Consider the following 23,619-nt stretch of genomic DNA (forward strand, 5'->3'; position numbering starts at 1 on the left):
TTTTGTGAGAACACTGTGAGGATTCCCTGAAAATGGGTGGAATTCCAACATATGGCCCTTAACAGTGGGATAGAACTGTTTTACGGCCTCGCCCCCTTAGAGGATTAAAACTTAGGGACTGACGTCAGTAAACCATGAAAGGTGAAAAATTGCAGTGTTAAAATTATGAAAAGCATGCTATGAATATATGTTATTTTCGAAAATATGGAATTTGTTATGTGGTGTTCGATAATTCCCCCATTTACTGAGTATTCCCAAAATACTCACCCCTTACAACCTTTCCCAGATAAATCCGAAGAGCAGGTAGAAGAAGAAGAATCGGAACAGTTTTGAGGATGGTGATTAGTAGACATGATTATTTTTTTTTAGAAATTTAAAATTTTAGATTAGACGTTTCCGCGAATTTATTTTATTTCAGTTGTAAAGACAGTTGTTTTTTTGAGGAGTTATGAATAATAAACTGGTTTTCGGTTTATACTATGCTACGAGGCTGGTTGTTTCAATTGTGTGATTGTTAAACAACGCCGGTGTCAAATCCCGAGTTTCGGGGCGTGACACTTTTCCTATGAGATACAGAAACACCACCCGTAAGAAAACAAAGAAAACTCGAGATACAGGGCTGAATAACTCACCACTCTTGGAATCCACCAAAGAAATAAAGAGCTAAGAAGAATCTCACTATATTATTTCTTAAAAAATATTTCCAGTTCTTCTTCTTGGTCCAAATACAGATACATATAACTAAAACAAAACAATTACGTTAACCTTCAAACCACCAATAATTATTATCATACTAATTATTTATTATTTCCATGACATGAGACTTAGCTTACGAGAGAGAAAAATTTGATGGCTTTGATTTCTCTTGGTTTAAGTGTTGTGACTATTGACACTCCAGTGTCAAGGCAAAACTCCCAAAATAGAACAAACACCTCCCAATGTAATCAATCATGGTACCCTATATGGCTAAATGCCAAAGTCAAACCAGATACATCAGCTATCGAAGTTTTCGTTCAATCTCATGTCACCAGGGAGGTGATTTTGAGCATAAACAAATTAGGGTCGTAAATGGACTCCTGAATAAACACCACTCACTTCTACAACTTGTTGAAATTATCGCATCCACACAAGCCTTATCATGTACTAATATGAAAACCATCATTACATTTGATAACATTTGCAAGTAGTTGGGGAAGTTCGTTAGAGCCTCTACCAAATCTCAGACCCTGAAGCATAGATGCAAATCAAACATTGCATCCCTATTATCGTTCCAGGGGATTCATGAGGTAATATCCAAAGGCTTTAATTTACACACGTCTTCAGGTTTTCACAATTTTTTTATTTTGATAAGAAACGATAACAAAAATAACCCAAAACTATCACTTAAAAACATTAAATTAGCTCTTAGCAATTAAAATGAGAAAACTTTGATATTAGAATGCTAGACCAATGCATAACATAGCTGGAACAAGAAGAAATCATTGAATTTGCTACGAAATAACACTAGGAATGTTTCCAAGAAAGTGCGTACCCCTTGGATTCTCTTGCCAGTAACAGGCCACTTAGGGCCACTTGCTTGTTCTAGACTTCTTAGTACTCTGGTACACTAGCTTCCCTCCTATTGTCTCTGACACAAATACTCTGTCAAACACACATCCAAATCAAAAACCAATAAAATTGCAAAATAATGCAACCATTCAAAGAAAAAAAATGAATTCTGCATGAAACTAAGGAACTGAAGTCCAAGCTCACCAGGGGTTTTGACGACTCTGTGTTGATTGGATTTCGTGGCATAGTTATGCCTTTTCTGTATGTTAGACGCTGCACCATTTCTCATGGCAGTGACGTTAGGAAATCGAAATAGGAGATTTTGAACTAAAAAAAAGGAGATTTTTGGCATCATTTCAGCCAAGGGTGTCAATTTCGGTGGGTCGGATAGGTTGGGTCGAGTTGAGCAATAGTACTATTAAAAAATTGTTCAACTCGAACCCGAGCCAGCCCGAAAACACTCAACTCGAACCCGAACCCGAATCAACCCGATTTCGATTTTTTTATAAAATTTTTTTTAAAAGAAAATTAAATAAAATTCAAAAAAATATAATAATATTTTAATTTAAACACATAATAACAAAATCTCCCTCATATATATGATTTAAATTTGAAAGTCTAATTGTAGAAAAATAAAATATATTTACTAAATCAAATAAACAATTGTTTAGAAAATAATTCAAAATAAATATTAAAATATGAAAATTTATGATATACATGTATAATAAATAATTTTCAGACATACAATATATTAAAATATAGACAATATTTATTAATTATATTTTTTTAAAAAAATTAAAATTTTCGGGTCAACTCAGGTCAACCCGGCATAACCCGATCATTTTTTCGTGTCAGCTATCGGATCCAACCCGATCTGACCTGAACCCGAAAACCCAAACCCAAACTTGATTTTTTTCGGGTTGAATCGTGTCGAATTGGTGGGTCGTGTCTAATTTTGACACCCCTAAATTTTCAGCCTAGAATTTACGGTCGGGATCTTCTTCAAGGATAAGTTGAGATCTACGGCTAAGATAAGTATCTACATATTCCTTGTTCCTGTGTTTATGATTATCTTATAAGAATTTTAATAATATAGAACAACTTTATTTACGACATAAATATTCAAGTATAATGTATTAAAATTTAAAGAACCAAAACATTTAAGTCGTGCTTAGACGAAGCATTTGAAATTATGGATTTTAAATTCATTGATATCAAATCAATTTGATTGTTTGGATAAATTTATGTTTTATGGATTTTGTATAAATACCACTGACCCTCGACGTCGTCTGCTTGAAGATCAAGGTTGAAGTATGTGGACGTTCACATTCCAAGCTCCACCTGGTTGAGTTATTTCGGAGGCATCTCGTTTTAGGGCTTCGTTGGTTGCTTATATTAATTCTTTAGATCCTACAAACACAAGTGACCCAATGGCCACAATAAAAACAAATTTTGCACAAAAGAAGTGTTCAACAGATTCCTTTTCTTTTCTTTAGTAGAACCCATTATCTATTATATTATATATCTATAAATATGTGACTTTATATATGAATTTCCATTTATATCCTTATTAATTACTTGATTTTAATGTTGTCTATCTTATTAATTATTTGCTTTTAATGTTGTCTACCCACATTACAATATGTTATTTTTTATCCAATGATTTAGAAATATGTGATTTTATATGTGAATTCTCATTTATATCCTTCTTAATTACTTGTTTTTAATGTTATCTATCTTATTAATTGGTTGCTTTTAATGTTGTCTAGACACATTATAATATGTTATTTTTAATCCAATGATTTAGAATTTTTTTATTTATCTTTTCTTATGTCAATTAAATTAATTAAAGTTTAAAAATAGTTTATTGTGGAATTATGAATTTTCTTTGGTGTTTTATTAAATTTTTTTTTCATATCCTCATTATTTTTTTTTGGTGACTTTGGCTATAAGTTATTAGTTTTACTATTTTTTACAAAAGTTTATATTTAAAAAATTTTCTCTAATAAAATATGGTTAAAAACTTTATTGTGATATACCATTTTTATAAAAAAGATTCTAATTTTTAAATCTCTTTAATTATGACAGTTGGCTAGAATTTGTGTTTAAATAAAAAAATTTGAACCAACATTTTTTGTGGTTTATATTTATAAATTATTTGAATAAAACACGGTAAAAGAACGTTGTGATTAGGCCCGTCAATTTGGGTTGGGTCCATCGATTTGGCCCACATCACCAAACAATTTAAGTGGGTTGAGTTGAAATTTTGTCAATTCATTTAAAGGTGGGCTTAAATGAGCTCACACGAGCTATATTAAATATCTATATATCTAATATTGTCGATTTTCAATCATGAATTTCTCGTGTAAAAGGGAGAATATCGTCTTGATTTTAAAATTGTGATGTTAGTATCTTGTCCATAAATTGTGGGTTGTTGAGATATTTTGGTAGTCACTGAAAATCGAGTGTCAAAGTTGACATTTGAAATGTGTTTTTGGATTTTTTACAATATGTTCGTTAACATATTATTTTTAATTTATTTTTATCATTATCGTGAATGATAAACATGTTTATTGCAATAAATAAATATTATCATATCTTTAAATTAATATTCACTTTCATGTTTGACATGTTTTGAGTCTTAACAAAACGTGGAACAATAGATTCAAGCAAATGAATAAACAAAGTCTGGGGCAAAACCAAAATTATGTGGTAACAATAATTAAAATATAAACTAATAAATTCTTAGTGAATTTATCAATGTTAAGATGCATAACAAATCTTATATTATAATATATAAAATTTCAACCTTATAAATGAAATAAATCAGATATGTATGAAATACACAAAATTTCATTAAAAATACAATCCAGTAGTTTATTGTATTGTGTTTTATTCTCCAAGAATTCTTGTCAAACTCAGTGATTGTGGATTTAGCATCTATTAAATCAACAAACTAAAGAGCGTGTCAATCAAATTAATTATGTAACCACATATTTTTGAATTTTTTTATTAGTTTTTTATCTTTATAATTTGTTTCATTTAGTATTTTAAATCATAAGACACCGTTACTATAACTAAAAGCACGATTTTTTTTAAAAAAAATGTTTATAAGGACTCAATCACTAACTTATAAGGAAAAAAAATTATGAACGTACTATATTTAAAAAATTCTAATTAATTCAGCACATATGCTGAAAATTTTATAATTAATATAGAAAAATTCATTTACAATAATCATATTTAATTTTTTTGAATTAACATCATTTGTTTCATAAGATTTTTATTACAATTGTTTATTAATATGTTAGTCTTTAAATCTTATTTTTTTTTCTAAAAGTTTTTAAATAATGATTTAATATATTTATTTGACACTTCAATATTAATATTTTAAAATATATTAATTTTATATGTATATTGTATGCGTGCAACACTTTTAATCCTAACGATAAAAATTCAATAAAAATCTAAAAATGAATTAGGTAGGACATAAAAAATTATCCAATTACACAAAAGACATATGACAAAAATTAAATAATTTTCTATTACCTATAAATTACTAATATCGACTTCTAAATATTGAAGTTGATGAGAGTGGAGGCCACTATTTACTAAAAAAATCAAAAGTTAATGTTTGAATGAGTCACATTGTTGACTACCACACTGCAAATTTAGTGAAATAAAAATGAATGACAAAGTGAATTAATAAAAATATTATAATTGGCTAAATTGAATGAAACTCATATATATAAATATTTCACTTGATATAAGTAGTTAACTCATCTTATGTTTTGTCACTTCACAAAATGAAAGTTTATGCATTGTAGTGTTCTACATTTTCTTAATTTTTCTCTTGATTTCAAATTTAATTCCATCATCTAATGATCTTTAAATATATCTTAGAATTTTTTCTAAGTACCTAATATTAAATATGATCAATTAACCAAAAAATTATTATATTTTGTATACAACAATAAATAGATTAATATATTTGAAGATGACCGAAAAAGTAATGTATTGACAACAATAAAAAAAATGTTAGAATTAACACTTGATTATCTAATTTCAATATTAAATTTAACATCTTACATTTGAAAATGTGTTTATTGAGATAAAGACTGTGATGATAAACTAAAAATAATAATTTATTTATCATTGTAACATAATAATAATGTGATCGTTATTCAGAATCAAAAATTTGTGTCTTCGACTTTTTCATTAAATTATATAAACTATTCTCTTAATATTTTTAGTTGTATAAACATGTTGAATCTATTAAAATTAAATAGTAGAATTTAATGATGAGTAGAAATGTATTAATTCAACTTTCAATTTGGGTTTCCGAATTTTGTCAACATGATATATTTTTTTTAATGATTTTTCTTTTATTTTAAAATATAAATTATCAAATACATGAAAATGATTTTTTCTCTACTACTTATGTGGAATATCAAGTATATACACTACTCAAATGTCTTATAAATTCATATGATAAAGTAAAAAGTTATTTGTATAAATTTATTTGTTTGGTACAATAATTGAATATGTTGGGTAGAGCAATTTGAAATATTGCGCTTGAGCTGCTGTATGGTTTAAAAGATTTGACTTGCATCTTTACCATCAGCTATCGTCGTTTTTGGTAAAGTAGCAAGCGATCATTCCTAAATTATTCAATGATAAAACTAGAAGAAACAAGTTACATCAACTTTCAATTTTGTGTTGGTCCCTTACATGTTACCCGATTTTTAAATTTAGAAGCATTCTTCAATTTTCAGATATAGTTGTATATTGAATTATAGGTAATTTTTTTCAAATTGAAGAAATGCAAAATAAAACTCATGTAAGTATTGTTAATAGAAACATTTAAATGAAATATTGGATTTGTCGATCATCAAATGAGAAATAAACAAAGTTTGATCCTTGAGTGAGAAATGAGATATTTAAAGAAAGTAGTCATAATCGCCACAATAAAATAGTGCATCTACATGCATTTATCACTGTAATTTGTAACTAAATGGTCAAAAAAAATTCCACATATTATTTTTATATCATATTTAAAATAATTATGAATCCAAATTTTCAATATTTTAAGTTGGTCTTTGTTATGAAAAATAATTGTGAATAAATTAAATTTGAAAATTCTTATATTTATGTATAATATCACATCTTAATATATGAGCCTAAGTGCAGATAATAAAAAAATACAAAATGAATTATTCATCTTTAATATACATAAATTATATAGTGAAGATATATGCTGATTAAGACAATGAAGTAGAGTATATGTTCACATATAACAAAATAAATAGACAAGAAGAACAATAAATAAAAATATTTTTTGGAGACATGGATATTTTTTTGTTGTTTTTCATACAAAGAATTCAAACTCTAAATTAAATAAATTATACTATAAAGTTATATTTACTTTTCAACTTTATAAATGCAATTAATTTTTCTCAAAATAAATATAGACAAATTATCCCGTGAAGATCTTTAAATAATTAATAAAATTAAAAATATTATTTTCTAAAGATAATATCAATATGACATTAGTAATTTAATTGTGTTCATGATACTTATGTGTTAAAATGAAATATTAAAATATATGTCATATGAGACAGTAAAAAGATGATTTATTGTCAAAAATATTATTATTATAAATTTTAAATAAATAACAACATTCAATCAATATTTTTTTATTAGTACGTCAGTACTTTTTATGTGATGATAGATTGTTATAATAATATGAAGTTTATATATTGTCAAGTATAAGTATCTAATAAATTAAAGGTGACTAGGAAATTAGAAACATACAATAACACTTATTGTCAGTTTACATGAAAGAAAATAATAAACAACAACATTGTAAGTAAAAAATTGCAGATCATTGATTGCCCGAAAAATTGTAATAACTGAAAATTATAATAAAATATATGTATTTGTTGAGAAAATGTGACAATTAATAAAAGAAAAAAAATATGATAACAATATGAGAAAAATTTGAGTAGTCCAATTTTTTTTTTAAATTAAACAAATATGTTTTTTTCCAAATTAGTTACATATGCGTAATTAACATGAGTTGTCAAAATTTACAATAATATCATCATTTTTTTTTTTGAGTTAATCAATTTTATTTCTAATTCTACTTACTCAAACGTATGTTTTCTACGTGCAACGCACGTGCATTATTTCTAGTACATTTATAAAAGGCAATAAAAATATAGTCTAATTAGCAGGGAAAAAGCAAGAAAGATGGCTCCAAATGCACCCTCCTTCTGTTCACAAAATTGATATTTCGTAGCTTATTCTGGCACCATATCAATTGGTCTCTATTCACCCTTGCGAGTCCGATAACTCTTGAAACCAATCTCAATTCCACTTCACACATGCAAATTTGGTCACATTCTTCCTGTTTTTGCATCATTTTCACTATGCAGCTCTTACTTCTTATGTTTTCTTTAAGTCTTCTCTCTTTCTGCATTGCAAAAACATTAAAACAGTAACGTTTTAGTCGTATTGAATAAAAGAATGATTCGGTAAGTTGGTTTCCAAGAAAGATCATTCGTCAAACCTTTTGAAGGGCTGTGATTACATCGGCTAGAAGTGTCATATTTTCGGGTTCTTGAGTATCCATCTTGGGTCCATGATCTTTTGAACTCTTATCAGAGTGTAGAAATTCACGGAAAACCAGCATTGACTCCTTTATGATTCGCACTAAAAATTCAAGTGAAACTGAGTCCTTTTCCTCTCCTCTTTCCTTCTTGTCCTTGGCACAATCATCTGCAGGGAATTCCAAGCTCATTTTCAACTCCACAAACCAATAACACTGTTCAAATTATGCAAAAAAAAATAATTATTATTGGTATATTTTACCTTTGATTAATGGGACTTGAAGTAGACTCCGGATCATACACCGGTTCTTGACATAGTTCTGTACTCTGGGACCTTGAAACGGTTCATCTTCCACAAATCTTTGTATCAGCACTTGGAACTGCTGGAATTCTTCCACTGCACGATTATACGAATGATTCCCTTCAGAATCATATTGTAGTAACTCTTTTGTTTTTATATACAGCCATGATAAAATCTCCCACGAAAGGCAACTTTGTCCAACGTAAACCAATTCTAAGTCACGGTTCAATTCTACTATTGTCCTAAGCATCGGATCAGCGTGAATCCTCTGTACTTTTCCAGGCCAAATTTTCGGTAAAGTGAACTGTTTTAGCATTGAAGCAGATTTCTTCTTGCCAGAAGTGAATATTTCAGAATCTTTTAGCTGCAAGAAACCTGTAACATTTTCATAAATTAGATTCCTCAAAAACCAGAAATGTTAACAGTGGGGATGAAATTTTTCACATATAATATGCATTTACGAATAAATTATATGTTAAAGTAGTAGTTATTCAATTGAGGCCGTCCATCATGGTCTATTGTTCCAATCTAAAATATAACGACTACGAATCAGTATTTCGGGGAAAAATGAAAGTATTTTCAGTGGATGGAGGGCCATCGAAATACTACTAAAGTAAAATAGGTGGAATATACTTTTGAAGTTCATAAATAACTAGGTAGAATTACATTTAAAGAACGGGAAAGAGACCACCAAACAACTTCTAAATTCATTGACCAAAATATCTTCAATAATATGACATGTGAACAAGCATTAAACATTGAAGGTGAGGAAAAACCAGATAATATTCAACTACTCACGTGAAAAATCTTCAGAAATTTAATTTGTTGAACCTCTCAAAAAATTGTGGAAAATTCTATCTGTTAGTAGGTAGCAACATAATAACAAAGTGGGTAATTGTTGGTTTCAACCACACTTCTCCCAGCAATCACTTCGAGTCGTAATCGAAGGCCTAACCTTCAGTCTAATGCCAATGTAATTGCACATAGACCAAAAGCTATACATAGTTCAAAATTTTTAAATCTCAGACCAGCCCAATTGACATGTTTCAATCGTTGAGCCACTTAAGCAGGTAACAATTTGGCAGATGCATTGGCAATCACGAGTCTACCAGTTTAAATTATCCGAATAAAACATGGAACTTAAGTAAAATAAGAAACACAAGCATGAAAGCAGAAAAAAGTTAGTTTTAATCTTACTCATTGCTTGTAACGTCTGGAAATTCAAGACATCCAATTTTCTCATTTTCTCCGCATAAATCCTGTAAAACTTGTGAATTTCCTCTATTAAATCCTTGTGCTCAAACTTCTGATCAATGTTTAGAGGCTTCAAATCTTCCACCATTTTCGGAGTTTCGCAATCTTCCAATATAGTAGGAAGCCCTCCACTTCTACAGTTCTTCAACTCCATTTTCATCTGTTGAACTAAATGCTGGTGTTCCCACAGCACATCGGGTTCATTTTCATCATTAAAATCTGAATCCCAAGAGCTCCCTTTGTCTTTCAATCTTTCGGGTTCTTTTAGTTCCTTGGTTTCCTTAGATTCCTCCTCGCAGGCAAAACTTTCTTCATTAACATTAGTTGGATTCACTCTTGTAGGTTTGAGCTCTATGTACTCATCATCTGAATCGAAACGTGTTTGATTAATCCTTCCTTCTTCGGTATTTGTTCCACCATCTTCTGGTTTTCTATGGTCACCTTCTTCTTTATTTGATTCAACCTTCTGAGGGCTAACCATGAACTTAAACTCTGAAAAATCAGACGATCTATTTGCTTCCGAAGTTGATAATTTACACCGTGGAAACAATTCTATTTCATAAGAAAAATCTTGATCCTCCATAGATTCAACGTCCATTGATTGGATCGCTTCAAACCGAAGAATTTTATCATTGAGGGTTGCCGAAATTTCTCCGCCACAAAGACTAAGACTTATGGCAGAGCTCTTCATCTTTTCCTGATCAATAACTTCGAGTTCCATATCAAATTCTAGTATATTTTGTTCCATTTTTTGCTCCAAATACTCTATTTTTGGAGAAATTTCATCATCAAAACTCTGGTCACTGCAGCTCAAAGCATCATTTGATCCAACAAACATTTCTTTAACATGAAATTCGGCAGTCTCGGGTTCGTCAATGAATCCACTTACATTTTCTCTAGGCATAAATTGATACTTATTCTTGCTAGAAATCAATTCAGCTTCCATGAAAACAGAGTCCTCTGTTTTCGAAGTAATTTCATCAAGATTTTCACTTTTTGAACTCCCTTTTTCTGCAAGCCCACTTAACAAAAAATCAGTGGAATTCTCGGAAACAACTTCGTCACCTTCTTTAGAATGGTCAGCACTAAAATATGAATCATTCCCTTCTGTATTTGATCTGTAAAGCAAACAAAAAAAGCAGAAAATAGAATCTAAAAATCATCTCCCAATATATAACAACGAAAAAAGATAAATTTCATAAACCAAAAAACTCATACCTGCAGACATATTTGGCGACGAATCCAAGAATCTTGAGTATGAAAGCATACGCAGAAATCAAGAAAGTACTGCAAGCCCTAACCATTTTATTTACATGAGTAAACTGGCTCATCATTACAGAAAATCGAATCTTGCCCAAGGAAATATACGATGAACCCAGAAATATTTTTTTTTTGTTCCAAAGCAAAAATAAGGAAAATCAAATAACAATCATGCACAAGATTCCTACTTTCCTATCTCTCTGTGTTCCAAAACAGTACTATACAGTAGTAGATTTTTTTTTTATTTTTTCTCTCATTCACGTAAGTGGAGTAAGCATTTCCATTAATGCGACACCATTATACGTGGAGGAATAGATATATATCTACCAAGAAAATACAAATTTGTTTGGAATGGTTGAAGGTTGGCGATGATTTAATGGAAAGAAATCGAATGATTTTCAGAGGAATAATAATGACGTGGAAGCTACGTGGTTGGTGTGTGAATTTTTTTTTCGTGTGTTAATTTGAACCGTTGAGAGGTTAATTTTGGCTGATCCGAAGCCTCGTCGGTCAGATTTTGTAAGTGTAGCTTACGGTACTATAAAAATATTGAGATGTCAAACAAATAATTAGAAATAGATATTTTATAGGTATTTTGAAAAAATTACAATTTTAATTATATAAATTGACTTGTTTTGGATTTTAATTCTGATATTTGTCAATATTAGGTTTTCATGGAGTAACTTGGATCTTTTTATTAGGTTTTTATATAATAATTTGGATTTTGTTCCTGTTATGATTTTTTTTGTCCAAAATCATTAAATCCATAAAATATGATTTATTTGATATTGATTTTCTCTTACGTAACACATGTGCCGGGAATAAAGCTCATATTAATAACACTAAAATTCGTATGATAAAAACAAAACAAAACGACCATCAATACTTCAAAATAAGAGGAAAAAAGTTTGTTTTTATCTTTATTTTTGTTTATGTATATTTTTAGTGTGTGTAATATAAGTTTTATTTTTGAAGTAGGTCTCTTGTGAGACGGTCTCACGAATCTTTATCTGTGAGACGGGTGAACCCTACCGATGTTCACAATAAAAAGTAATACTCTTAACATAAAAAGTAATATTTTTACATGTATGACCCAAATAAAAGATTCATCTCACAAAATACGACCTGTGAGACCGTCTCACACAAGTTTTTGCCTTATATTTGTCACATGAGTCACGTAGAAGAGTATCAGTATCAAATAAAAAATATATGGTAGATTTAATGGTTTTGGATAAAACAGTCGTATAGCTTAGATCGCCTAAAACGGTCGTCTCATGCGTAGGCTGTGGGGTCGAGGGTCGCCGGCCGCCTCGACACACCTAAATCATGTATCATTATTTTTTTGTAATTTTAATCATGTTTATATAAAAAGTTGATATGACGCTATGTTGACATAAAGAAAAATGATTTAAAAAATAATATAATANTGTCTAATAGTGATTTTAAGAATTTATTTGTCAAATCTAAGTATTAATCATGTATTTTTTAATTTTCCAAAAAAAAATTTCTTTCTCTTTATAAGTGTTGATGTAACCATGTATATATTAATGTCATGATAACGCCGAATAAAAAAATGATATAATAAGACAAAAATTGATAATATAGAAATTAAAATTATAAATAAAAAAATATAAATGATCAATATTATAATTTCATGGTATATTTAGACATTATCAATATTATAATTTCATGGTATATTTATACACACACTATATTATAAAGATAGTGTACCTTAGAAAAATTACATTGATACGGCCACTTCAAAATTACAATTATCACTCTTATTTCAATTAATGTACTAATTATTTATTTCATAAAATATCTAACAAAGATGAAAATCAGGTGATTTTTTTAATTAATTAAATTAATTAAATATTTTTAGATAACTATCTCGAACAACTTGAAAATATTAAAAGAAAAATAAGAAATCCGAGAGCTTTTATAAAACAAAGAAAAATAATAAAAAAAAATTTCAAATTTCCTACTAAAAAAAATTATAAATAAAAAGGATTATATAAACATATAACATGTGCATATATATCTAAACTTGGCAAAACTTTGTTTGCTTTATGGAAGTGTTGAGGAAAAGTTATAAAACATCCAAATTAAAAGTTGGACTTGGTCGAAATACTAAATGAAAAAATAACGTTGTAAGCAATTGTGGTGTACGGTCCCTATTTCAATTGGAGTTGATTGATGATACAAAATATATATAATTTTTAACAAGTAAATTAATGAGAGTTTGTAATTTATTAAGTCCGTTAATATAATTATGTTACATTAATATTCATTATTTTAATTATTAGAATATAAAATAATAATTATATTGCATGAATTTAAATCCTCGTTCTACCATTTATTTTTTTGTTTCATATGGGTCGATTTTAAATTTACATTCGCAAGATTTGGAATGGGAATATGGACATGATTTTTACATTATATTTCCAAGAGAGGTAAAAAAAAAAAATTTAAGAATATATAAAAATTTATAAAGAAAATTCTAACATTATGAAAAAAATTATAAATATATTTTTAGGGGAGTAATAAACTAAATCTATTTATATTCTTCAAAGAACATTTAAGAAATTATGAATAAAGTTCCATGTTTTTAAGTGACCCCCACATTATTGAACTTTAAAAACTTCAAAATTTGAAATTTTGGAATATTAATACAAACTAATTAACACTTCGAAAGTAAAAGAAAAAAAGAAAAAAAGAAAGAAAATAAAGGCCGACAAATAAAGGGAAAAAAACGAAAAAGAAAATAATGGCTCGGAAGCCAGCTGTTCAAAATATGAATATGCAGAAATATAGATTTCTGAGAATAAAAGTGGTGATTTAATTTTCATATAGAGCCAGAAAATATAACGTGGAGATGAAAATGAATGTTTTAAATAATTAATTATAATAAATTATTGTTTAGAAGACTTTAAAATAATATTTGTAAACTAAAAGTTATATAAAAATGTTGGTAGGTAATTTACCAGTAAATACGAAAATATCTAAACATTCAACGCAACAGATTAACAAACAAAATTCGAATTTGATCAAATCAGCGAACCAACGGACTCATACTTTAGCTAGTTGATTTTTGTTTTTCTTTCATTATCATGTAATTGTATCTGATTTAATACAATGAATTTGACGTTATTTTCAGAAATAAAAATATAACAAATTAGTAAGTAGTCCACGAATGCATCTTTCTGCCGATGTCTGTTGTGTTAGCCGCTGCCCGCTGGAAATTAAAACGAAAAGAATATGGCCGGTGCGATAACATTTGATTGATTCTATAAAAATCTAAAAATATTCCAAATGTCAATAAATCTCCGATGAATTCTACGGAATTCTTTTGTACAAATTTTGAAATCTTAGATACAATTATGAAAAGTTAAAAATTCTCCACCATTCATGCCAAATATTTGTACAAATTTATAATTAAAAAAAACCTATAAATAATTTTTTTTTCCATTTTCTGAAGATAACAAGCAGACTCGTCTTTTCAGTTTATTATTTCTTAAAATTGAATTACAAATAAAATCATGAAAAACGTAATATAAATTTATAATTAACTTACGATTAATTTCTATAAAAAAATCTTCTCTCTTCCATTAAATCATTTTTTCATTCTTGTCTTTAAGATTTTTTTTTTTATTAAAATATCATATCACAATGATTAATATTTAATCATTTTATATTTTTTTTAAAAGTTGATTTATGTTGATTAATTACATGAAAAATTAAAACGGGATTCACAAATCCAAATCCCATCAAATCCATGCTTCCAAACAATGTGTTAGTGAAAATTGTTAAAGATCTTGCAGTGTTTAAATAGTTGGACGAGTCTTTGTTAAATTCGCGTGTAATTGAAGTGGATTACATTGATGAAGATAATAATAACTCATGCCATTTGTTGTAGCTTGAATGAACATTTATGTGAATGAATTGTACCTACTGTAGGAAGCGTTGGAGGCAGTATTTCATTCATTAAATTGTTTCTTGAAATTTCTGCTCAAGAACCAAAATTACAGATCCCAACATTGTTTTCCCTACAGCATATATATATATCTGAGGATCTGAAAATATATTTGATGTCAGACAAAGAAAATGGCTGCTAACTTCTTTTCCCAGTAAATTGTGAGCATTTTTTCAGTGATGAATTGATATTTTCTGCTGGTGGGACGGAAGTTCAGAATACCCGCTCGAAACTTTATGCATCCCATGTTTAATATTGAAGAGACTAAATATTAGAACAGGACAAAGGAGAAACAAAATAGTATCAAATTTCTGAAAACCTACGAGACAATGAATCCAAACAGACCAAATCTTTAGAGTGAAAACCACTTGCATGATGGCCTTTATGTGCCTTGCTCTATCAAGATGTGCCACAGCGATTTTCAACTGTGTAATTGCTTCCATTGCCGATTAATAACTATTCTACACTCAAATGCACATGATCTACTGCTAAACCTCCAAAACGGTAGAGGAAAGTCATCCAAGGGAACTGCGAATAAACCATAACTAAGAAGGTACGATGTATCACCTGATTCTTTCAGGTACGTGATCTTGTGCCTGTTACAACACATTTTGTACAAGCTTTTGTTTTCATCAAGTCTTGTTATGGATCGGGTTTGATCCTCTTCCAAATCTTCTTTTGTTTGATTGATTTGAATCAAATCTCTTGTTTACAGGTACTTGTTTCTTGTTTATATCCAGGCTCTTCATGTCTACTGCCTTGAACATTCGTCGATTCTTCACCATTGCTGTTTGATCTCTTCTTCCTTCTCCTAAAGCAAAGTCTGACCCACAGACTTCATTCGGTTGAAACATTAATAGTCCTATGCAGATGAGTAACATAAATGTACTATGGATGTGCAGAGCCATGGTTTCTTAATTTGCAAAATATGAAGTGCAGACAGAATGTATTGGGGTTGTGGTTTCGATTCCTGTAAATATAATTCTTATAGAAATTATAGGGGAATTTAAAGCATAAAGCTGGATGGCCCCAGAATCCATATGTGAGTTTTAGATTCATTCCAATCATATATATCGGCAAATCTATGCAAAATAAGGCTGTTTTAGAACAAAAGAATCTCAATTGGATAAAGGTGACTGGAACAAACATCCACCGTAAGGGAAGCACTTTTTCATTGGTTTCCCTACATTATTTATAATCATTTTAGGCTTTTGTCTCTGAACAAAGACCAATCCAGTGACTTAGGACTGCCAGTCTCATCCCATCTAGTTACATCGGTGGAGCTGATATTATCTTAAGATTGAGACTTAGACCTAACTCAACTCCAAAATTAGCTAATTCAAAGAAAATGATTGTTCAAGTCCATATATACAACTCTAAAAAACTCCGTCCAACCGATGTGAACATCTTAACTTGTTTCTCGTCGCTCTAGGCTTGTGCGGCACAAACACCTGATAGTTTTAGAATCGACAATCAACGATTTTAATTCTAATGGAAATTCTTATTCAGATCGGAATTATTTGGGCACGGTTCAGTTTTGAGATACTTTACGATTAAGGTTTCGATTCAATTTAGTTGGTTTTGATTGATGGAGTTTGTTCCATTTCAATATTCCTTAACCACTAAGAAAGATGTGAGATTTTGAGCAGCCGAAACACAAAATCTCAAAGCAAATCATAAAGCAAAAGAGAAGTTGGGAGAATAGAACATCTTCCCTTAAAAAAACCAACATTAGCTTTAAGAATCCCAGTCTCTCTTCCCTACGCACCAAATATACCACCAATATTGAATTTTTCTTATTTTAAAAATGTTTCTTTTCTTTTTGGCTAGTTTCTTTGAGTATTTAATTGAATCCCATTCAAATATCTCTTTTTCTTTAAAATTAAATATCTTCTTTGTTCTTTTTTTTTTCTTTCCATTTAACCATGCAGACCATCTTTTCTTTTAATCAGTAACTTATTGTTTAAAAATTGGAACATTCTAAAGCATTGGTTCTATCACGTCGGATTGACTGGTCATAACTCAGAAATAATGAGTTCACTTTAATTAGTTTAGTTATTGATCAAATAACTCAGAAATAATGAGGTTCGCGTTTCCTAAATCTTATTCATGTATCTGTGTAAACAAGTCATTACGGACATTGTATAATTATTTTCATGTTGTTTTTTACAAAATGTTATAGTTAGTGGTAAAACTACAATTAAATTTTTTTTTTAACTCAAATGTTATATTTTGACATTCGATATTTTACATCATTATTCCAACTTACAACTCATTAAATTTGAGTACACGATATCGTATCGGTATTTGATACCAATTCTAGTATCAAAATTTTCTGATATCTCACTCGTGTGATGCACGGAGAATTAAATTAAAATTAATAAGTATGATCGTTTAAATAATTACTTAAAATTTATGGATTTAATTAATATATTTATTTATTATATAATTTTTTAAATTTCATTTGAGATCATATTCAAATAAAGATAAGAATTCTGTCTTTAGATTTAATAATTTACAATTGCATTCGAGATATTGATTGATTAGAACTTTACCTAATAAGAAGAATAGAAAAATATATTAAAAACTCATATATTATTTGTCTATCAAAATTTCAAAAAATATATAAATATTTTTCAAAAAATAAAATAATTTATTAAATGAAAATTTTGATCAAAAAATTTTAATTATTTTTTGAATATTTTAAAAAATATTTATATTAAAGTTATAATTAAATAATGATATTATTATGGATATATACAGAATTAATATACCAAAAATTCACGATTATACTAAAAAGTTGAAAACATAATATTTTATAAAATTTTATAATTTTTTTAATATTTTAGAGAGTATGTAGAACTAAATATATAAGACACAAAATACAAAATCATTACTAAAATTAAATAAAATGATATAATCAATGTAAAACTTAATGGATCGTTATTTACGCTCCGCTTTTTTTTTTAAAATGCACCTCATCTTTTTTTTTTTTTTAAACTCTAAAATACATAATATGTCTTCAAATGATTTTTTAAAATTTTTATATAAACATACAATGTCTTTTATACATTCTTTATTAAATATAATAAAATATTAAAACTAATTAAAAAAAATTTATGAGATTGTTTCATTAGTCAATTTGTGAGACATGTATTACACCTGACCCTACTCATAAAAAAAATATTGTTTTATGTAAAAATTATTATTTTTCACTCAAAATATGGATCGAGACAACTAATCTCATGAATATAGATCTATGAGACCGTCACATGTGAAACTTACTCAATATTTACCTGAAACTCGATCTTTAGTCCAAGAGTAAGTCTTTTGTGAGACGGTCTCACGAATCTTTATCTATGAGACGGGTCGATTCTACCAATATTCACAATAAAAAGTAATACTCTTAGCATAAAAAATAATACTTTCTCATGGATGATCCAAATAAAAATCCGTCTCACAAAATACGATCCGTGAAACCGTCTCACACAGGTTTTTGCCTTAGTCCAAATGTCATTTTTGGACAACTCCACTATCAGGGATAATTAATTATTTCGTCCCCATTGATCTAACAATTGAAACATAATAGATTAATTATTCCATCCCGCTTTTGATTAACGCTCCTGCCGTATGAATTAAACTTCCGATTGAAGATTATCAAAATTCTTCGGCTTAAAGCTGAGGTATAGTCTGAAAGCATTGCCTTTGGAACGATTCCATTTTCCCGAGTCATTTGAACCATTAATGGCATCTGCATAATTTGATTTTATATTTCATGCATCTAAATAAACAGAAGGATACATATTCTTCTTAAATTCGTTTCAAATATATAAAATACGAGATTGCAAACCACCAAGAAATATCGAAATCGCGGTTTATATTGTTATTATTAATTTTTCAAGAAAGTGTCCCTTAACCATATCAAAGTATTGCTGCATTGAATGGCTATTTCAATATGAAATGTAATTAACTTATGATGTAGAGGATTATTTTTAAAGGGAAATGGGGCCGCTGCAAATAGAATGTCACCGTAAGGCAAGTCCATTGCTCTTTGGTTTGATTTATCTCGAGATCATCGCATCTAAAGGTCAAGTGTTCAAAAAAGATCATTTGGTTTAATCATGCCAAGTTTATTGTTTTAATATATTTATAGACATACTTTTTAAAAAATGACGATAGAATCCGCAACCACTATCTTTCAGGAGAATTAGATAAACCTTCAAATCACGCTAATCAAATAAACTGCATTAAACAAATCTTGTCCGACAGACTCGTCCGAGAAAATGTTAAGACAATCTCATATGTTTCTTATTATTTACATGTGATGTAAACATATAATTGGAATAAAAATGTACTATAGTAGTTGTTTGTTGGAAAAAAATTAAATTCTTATTTAGGGACAAGAAAATGAAAACAAACGAGTTAGGAAAGATAAAAGGAAAATATATTTTTATTAGACCATGTAACAAACTTTCATTTAATCAAAGAATACACATCATAAATACAAACTGTATGTATTGAATTTTCTCTCCTTATACAACACCAGGAACAGAAACAAATAAGAAAGTCGAGGAAAGAAGAAAACACCATTGGTATTGGATCTTCATGGTCTCTTCTGCATAATAGTGCCATAAAAAAACCAAAAGAAGACAAGACTCCCACAAATGTTGATTTTCACCTAAACATCTTCCTGGTGGCGAGCCGCCTGTGCAGGGGTGGCCTGTGAATGGATTGGTGGTGCAGCAGCTGAGGCTACAACAAGGCCGCCTCCGTTCTGTGCCGACTGAACCACAATAGCGAACCGGGTTGATGCCAGTGCAGCAGCCTCCTGTTTCAAGAAACGCAGAATATAAAGACAAGTGAATTGAAATCTTTGACACTCATTAGCAATGGTTTTCAGTTCCAAAATAGTTCAATATCATGTGAAGACGAGGTGTAAAAAGGTTAAAATGAAAATTACCTGTGTTTGCCTCCGACGCTGCAGAATGCTGATGACCCAGAGTACAATGTAGAATGGCAAAAGAAAGCCAACAATTTGAGTCATGAAAAGCTGCATTTAGGAGAGTCGAGCACAAATCACAATCTCAAAACTATGATAGAGCATAGGCTATTATAAGACCGTGACCGATTTGATGGAACTGTTTGTACCTAGCGTGAGCTTGAGATTTCTGGGAAAAAGAAAAAGTTAATTTTATCAAAGACGGAGGTTACAAGTTCAAAACCTTTGGTGCGCAAGCCCCTTGATAATTCACTATGTCTGTCCGAGATGCTTATTTTTGGACCTTTGTCATCCAATATCCGACCAATATACACGTGGCTATCTGGAATTTTAATTCGAGGTATATATCCCCTAGTTTCTCACTCACACGCAGGGGTGCATATTCAAGTATAAAACTATTGTTGAATCACCTCCTATCATCAACTCGAGCTTTTCAGACAAAATGGTTGCTAAAAATTTTGAGAGGTACTGTGATCTGATATCGATTGAACATAATACAATGAATTTTGAGCGATAACATCACAATGTAGTTCATACACACTTACTGTTATAGAAGTCAAAGCATCGTCGTCTCCATTTCCATCGCTACCATCATCCGTGATTGACATTCCATGCCTCAGCACCAGAAGAGACAATAACTGCAAATCAAAATACCAAAAGTTTTCCTTCATATTGCCCTCAGTTTTTAGATCAATATGGTTCAGGAAACTTCCATTTTTTTCGTTTTTTATTTGATGATTACTCAAAAAATAATTGAATTCTTTGTTGCACATTCAAACTTTAAGATGTGAAACTTTTTACAGACTTACAATTGTAGCAGCTGAACGGTAAAATGCAACGCCACTACTGTGTGTTCCATTATAATCATCATATTCAGTTTCAAACAACTGACGCTCAGCATCAGTAAGTGTCAGAATACGAGGATCGTGCATTTCAAATTGCGTGCCAGAAATTTGCCACACTCCCCTGAAAAAAAATGAATTTAACTGAATTCACAGTCATAGTTAGAAAATTTAACTAGTAGATATTAGATTTACCCAAAATCAATAGTGGTCTCCTCAGGTGGAGGTCGTGGAGGGGCAGTATAACCAGATTGATACGGCTGAACATAAAACAATATGTTAAGTATAACTTCAAAAGAATACATGAAATATCAGTTCACTAAAATTTGCTCTACTCGCTTATTTCCAACAAAGAAATTCAATTTCAAACGACAACAATCTATCAACAGATTATCAGCTGAGTTTTGTTGATTATCAGCTGAGTTTAATTCTCCTGAAAAGATAATAGGCAAGGATATACATCAAGTGCATATGCAGGTAAAACCTAAACCAGACACGTGTGTGTATCTTATACATCTACAAGAATCTACATTTTCTTTTATCATAACAGGGAAAATCTATCTTCATTCTGACCATAAAAAAAAGCTCCAGTTTGCTAAATCCAAGTTGTTATAAAAAATCCTTCGGAACAATAAATTGTTTCTTCTGCAAATTTTATTCCTATGTGGATGTTTTGTAATCAACAGATTTATTAACAAGATAGCAATGCAAAAATGACTTTTTTTTGCTGTAAACTATAATGGTATCAGCCACTAGTCACAACTGGAAAATTTCATCTTTTTATCATGGTGACACAGACTGTCATGCGAAAATAGGCATAATTTTACACCCAACAGTTCCCATCCCAAGTCTGAGCTTCACTCCAATTACAATCGTATGACTGATCATTAAAAATAACTATTACTAGTAATGATGTAACTAAAAGCTTTTAAAACCACACTCATTACCAAATAATTGTAGGACAAAGTACCAATAAATTGACATCATTAGCCTTCGCCAGCATTAGTAAAAGATCAAAGAAACGACTAGAAAGGCATAAGGAGCCATTACTAACCTGATGGCAGATCTCACAAGTAATATCTCCCTTCTCGTTGCACCAGTGCTGAACACATTTTCTGTGAGCATACTGCAAAATCACGGGTCTCAATTATTTATCAACTCAAAAAATCAAAATGCACAATATTAGGTAACAAGTGCATATGATGGTTAACCAACTTACGCAAAAGGAAGGATGCATCTACACAAAACATTTACCTTAAGGCTTCCACTACAAGCACACGGGCTCTCCAAATTGTTTAGATGATCTTCTTCCTGGCAAATACGGCACTCCCCTATCCCTATTAGTGGATCATGCTCATCTGCTTCCTCATCATCCTCCATGAAAACCACCACCTTATTGTCTTCCGTCGCCACTGTAGATGATGAGGGCCCCATCATTTCCGCTTTTCCGGTGGGCCTATAACCCACGGCCGGAGGAACCAGCGGATTAGACTCCACCGCCCCAGACTTTGTCAACTGATCCACATTCACTACCAAATGTTCACCCATCTATACGTTTTCTTACAGCTCTACAACCTTAAACAAAGCACTAGATTTCCTGAACACAAAACACCAACATAAATCCCCAATTCACAATCTAAAAAAAACAATTCAATTTCATTTAAAGTTTCGACCTTTAGCCTTTACTCTCGACGGTTTCTTCGAATTCACAATCTAACACATATACATTCCTTTGTTTTCACAAAGTTACGATCTTTTGATCATTACATTCAAGATTCTTGGAGCTAAAACAAAAATCCCATTTCGTTAAATGCTTCAATTTATGGTTGAAACAACTAATCCTTCAAAAAAGAAAACAGCGTTTTCTATTATTCACACTTTACCACGATAATTGTGGGTGCTCAAGGAAAGTAAATCCACTGATCACGCTGGATAAAGCAGCGAGATCAGGTATCGTATTAAGCTTGAAAGGCACAGAAAACTCAATATTTAATCATGAAGAAATTAAACCAAAAAAAAAGTTAAGAACAACATGTACAGAAATAAGAGAAGTACCTGAATGAAGATCAAAGAAATGGAAAAAATAATGGAAATGGAGAACGCGATTTTGTTGCCCAGCCAACGGAAATTTTAAGGTAAAACAAATGTGTAATGAAGATTTTTTTTCTTTTTTTTCCTTCTTCTGTGTTTCTCAATATCTTTCAATTTTCATATATATTAACTTTTTTTATTTCAAATAAAAAAAATATCTCAATTTTCTAAATACTATGAACTTTTATGAAAAACCCCAAAGCCACTTATATATATATATATATATATATATATATATTTTAATCCCCTTTGATACTGGATTCTCATTATTGCACAAAAATTGAGGAAACGTTCCTTTTATTTTATAACACATGTTTGAATAAATAGAATGTGTTTGATTAATTAAATTAAATACATGAAATGTGACAAATTGTAATTTACTATTAATTATATGAGTAAGTCTCTTGTGAGACAGTCTCACGAATTTTTATATGTGAGACGGGACAACCTTACCAATATTCACAATAAAAAGTAATGCTCTTAGCATAAAAAGTATTACTTTTCCATGGATGACTCAAATAAGATATTCGATTCACGAAATTGATCCGTGAGACCGTCTCACAAGAGTTTTTGTGTAATTATATATGACTTATTTCTTACTCGTCCGTTGTAACAACTCTTTGGTGGCCCTTGATTTTTTATCTTAGTATAATAAACGCAGGATTAGTGAGTCAAGTGTGATTCATATAGTAAATTAAATCAAATTTTTTGTACTTTAAGGCATAGTTTAGTACACATGA

General features: G+C 29.8%; 2 protein-coding genes and 1 pseudogene across 5 annotated transcripts; all 3 read right to left on the minus strand.

Moving 5' to 3' along the window:
* LOC140980417 (large ribosomal subunit protein eL34-like) overlaps nt 1-1,830 on the minus strand; it is a 4,201-nt pseudogene extending 2,371 nt beyond the window's left edge.
* Nucleotides 1,831-7,636: 5,806 nt separating this feature from the next.
* LOC140981315 (uncharacterized) lies at nt 7,637-11,419 on the minus strand. Its single transcript, XM_073447677.1, has 5 exons — nt 10,933-11,419; nt 9,658-10,832; nt 8,422-8,835; nt 8,120-8,328; nt 7,637-8,023 (listed from the first exon to the last, which is right to left on the minus strand). The coding sequence occupies exons 1-5, from the start codon at nt 11,046-11,048 to the stop codon at nt 7,778-7,780; spliced, it is 2,160 nt and encodes a 719-aa protein (XP_073303778.1). The 5' UTR covers nt 11,049-11,419; the 3' UTR covers nt 7,637-7,777.
* A 7,960-nt stretch (nt 11,420-19,379) lies between these two features.
* On the minus strand, nt 19,380-22,993 carry LOC140981796 (uncharacterized). Of its 4 annotated transcripts, none has more exons than XM_073448261.1 (8): nt 22,844-22,993; nt 22,043-22,385; nt 21,843-21,914; nt 20,984-21,048; nt 20,756-20,912; nt 20,492-20,584; nt 19,908-19,997; nt 19,380-19,775 (listed from the first exon to the last, which is right to left on the minus strand). In XM_073448261.1, the coding sequence occupies exons 2-8, from the start codon at nt 22,334-22,336 to the stop codon at nt 19,626-19,628; spliced, it is 921 nt and encodes a 306-aa protein (XP_073304362.1). In that variant the 5' UTR covers nt 22,337-22,385; nt 22,844-22,993; the 3' UTR covers nt 19,380-19,625. The 4 variants fall into 4 exon arrangements, with proteins under 4 accessions (XP_073304362.1, XP_073304365.1, XP_073304363.1 ...); XM_073448264.1 differs by having other exon boundaries at nt 22,043-22,303; nt 22,844-22,987; XM_073448262.1 differs by having other exon boundaries at nt 22,672-22,845.
* Between the last annotated feature and the right edge of the window lie 626 nt (nt 22,994-23,619).

Source organism: Primulina huaijiensis, chromosome 7 (assembly GCF_012295235.1).
Source record: "Primulina huaijiensis isolate GDHJ02 chromosome 7, ASM1229523v2, whole genome shotgun sequence".
Taxonomy (NCBI): domain Eukaryota; kingdom Viridiplantae; phylum Streptophyta; class Magnoliopsida; order Lamiales; family Gesneriaceae; genus Primulina; species Primulina huaijiensis.